Below are 2,558 nucleotides of genomic sequence, written 5' to 3' on the forward strand. Positions count from 1 at the left end.
GGAGCACATGTATAAACGCCCTTTGTTTTCAACATCAGGCTTTAGTTCTGCTCAGCCCCCGTGGCAGCAGTTCTTTCTGCCCTAACACTTCTGGCTGCCACTGCCAGGGTCTTTACCACCACTGCCATACCCAGCCCTGCTGTCTGGGCACCTAAGCCTGTCTGACCTGCACCCACTGCCGGGGTGCCAGATGGAGTGGGTGGGCTGGGTCTCCATGGAGATTGGCCCAGGACCCCCACAGGCAGGGCACACTTAGCTAGGAGGATGGGATGGGGCCACAGGTAGATGGGGGGGGTAGTATCCAGGAGTGGGAAAGGCAGACAGGATCACAGGGTGATGACAGCACGGGGTTGGGGCCAGGGGCAGGGCTGCGATCAGCTGCTGGCACATCTCTGAGACAAGTGCTGGTTCCCTGCAGAACCGGTGCCCATTGCAATGACGTGCAGGGACCAGATCGTGACTTTGCCTCTGCCTCTGAGCCTGGTCCTAGCCCCATGGCATCACCACCCTGCAATCCCAACTCCAGCTCTGGCACCACTGCTCCCATTCCTGGACACTGCCCTCCACCTACCTGTGGCCCCATTTCATCTGTCTAGCTGAATGTGCCCTGCCCAGTCTATCTGGCACCCCTGGTAGTGAATACAAAGCTGGATAGGATCAGCTGGCATCTTCCTGGCCACCCTCTTTCCCCCCGGGAAGTGTGAACAGTTGTGATGGGGGGCCGAGGCCAGGTCAGCGTCCCATCCCCCTGGCTCTTAACAGCTCACCAAAAAACTTCTTAAGTGGCCCTCCAGTCCAAATAATTGCCCAGCCCTGTGATAAGGCATGTCTTCGGTACACAGAGATGCACCTTCATGCACCAGGACTGAATGTGCCACGTCTAGAATTACACTGATGCCTTCCATGGTCCCGACTGTTAGAACTGCTATACTCTGTACCCTTGTGCAGCTGTCATTTGTGGTGCCCTGTGGTAGTTTTACCTGTAACCAGTTGAGCAACTTTGCAGTTCTTTGTCCAACCACCTCTGTGTTGTTCACAGCATCTGTATAGAGTTGATGGGCAAGTACCAGCCAGTCTACCACTACCACATTAGCATCCTTTTCTCTGTTCTGGAGGGCAAACACTAGGTTGTTCAGCCACTTATCAAATATGCCACTCATCTATCAACAGAATTAAAAATGTTAGTGCTTCCTGGTCACAGAAAGCCAGATAGACACAATCTACAAGGTTCACCTTCAACTTTAAAGTACACGTACACAACTTATTGCATGTAAGAACACCAGTAGGTGCCAATTTCTTTCTGCATGTTGCCCTTGATGTAAGAAATGCAAGTTTCCAGACAGGCTGTAGAAGAATATTGCTTTCTAGAGTGAAAGGTGATAGGTTTTTTGTTGAGTGGGAATTGCAGGAAGACTAGATCAGTCTAGCAGTGCTGCAACTAGTTACTCAAGAAATAGGAGAGGAAGACTTGGTAAAGTCAGCCAACCAATTTCAGCATGCTTTCTGCATTTCTTTACCAGTTGCAACAAGAAACAATAAATAGGAGCTGCTGCAGAGTTTAAATTACAGGATCTTTAAAATAATGTCTCCAGCACCCAAGTGGTGTCTTAAACTGCACACCTGATCGCATTTCCATAGCTTCATTTAGAAAGTAGAGTTACTTTGGTCAGGTTCATATAGTACAAATATAAAGCGATGCTGAAAGACTGGCCAGACAACAGGATTTTCCAGAATTTAAGTCTTAGCAGCACCATGTTACTATTTCTAACGATGCCTTCAAGCATCGACACTAGGAGACTGCAGAGCTCAGAACACGATGATTTCAGTGTCCCGTGTGCTTTAGACAACGATGGAAACTCAAGCAGTGCATACAATTGAGCAGAATAAAGAAAATATTGCCTCAAGCTACATAGATGTCTCCATACTTACTGTCCATCCGTGAATAATAAAGAAGGTTTTAGCTGTCGCATTGAATTTGCAGTCCTCCAGGCATTTTTCTTGGTCTACAGAGAGATAGCAGCCTTCATTCTCTGGACGTGTTGAAGAGAGAAGATTAAACTTCACTTGCAGTCTTTGAGAGTGTGCAGCCGTGGTGTCATCTGGTAACAGATCAAAGGATGGGCACATAATCAATTCCTCTTGGGTGTTATTCAGCCAAACAGGTGCAAGGCAGGATACAAATTTTAACAGAGACAGCATTTTTAAGAGTGCAATTGCTTTGCATGTCAAGCAAGGCTGTGTGGGAGGGTTTGCGCTTATAATCCACCTTGAACCGCCACACCTTCAGTTTATCACCTACGCACACTGCTGCTACAGAAAGGAGCATTTTAAGCACCACATGGCATAGCGTTAGAAAGAGCTGCCTAGAGAGGACGCCTGCCTCTCAGACAAGCCCTCGCCTCCACCCTGTACAAGCGATTCAAGTCAGACACCCCTTGGCTTGTCACGCATCCAGTAGAGCAGCATTTTCCAGCTTCGCAGCTGGCTTGCTGCTGTCAAAAGCCAAAAGCTTCATGCTGCACACTTCAAAAGCTTTGGAAAACAGATCTCCCCACACC

General features: G+C 48.6%; 1 protein-coding gene across 1 annotated transcript in view; it reads right to left on the reverse strand.

Annotated features, from left to right (window-relative positions):
* The window catches only part of LIPG (lipase G, endothelial type), a 10,989-nt gene extending 8,862 nt beyond the window's left edge, over window positions 1–2,127 (reverse strand). Inside the window, exons 1-2 of the mRNA XM_006030031.1 lie at window positions 1,930–2,127; window positions 981–1,160 (exon numbers count right to left, since the gene is read on the reverse strand). Of these exons, the coding sequence (XP_006030093.1) occupies window positions 981–1,160; window positions 1,930–2,127 (378 nt within the window). The remainder of the gene's footprint in view (window positions 1–980; window positions 1,161–1,929) is intronic.
* Between the last annotated feature and the right edge of the window lie 431 nt (window positions 2,128–2,558).

The sequence above is a fragment of the Alligator sinensis genome, unplaced genomic scaffold, assembly GCF_000455745.1.
Source record: "Alligator sinensis unplaced genomic scaffold, ASM45574v1 scaffold1204_1, whole genome shotgun sequence".
NCBI classification, from domain to species: Eukaryota; Metazoa; Chordata; order Crocodylia; family Alligatoridae; genus Alligator; species Alligator sinensis.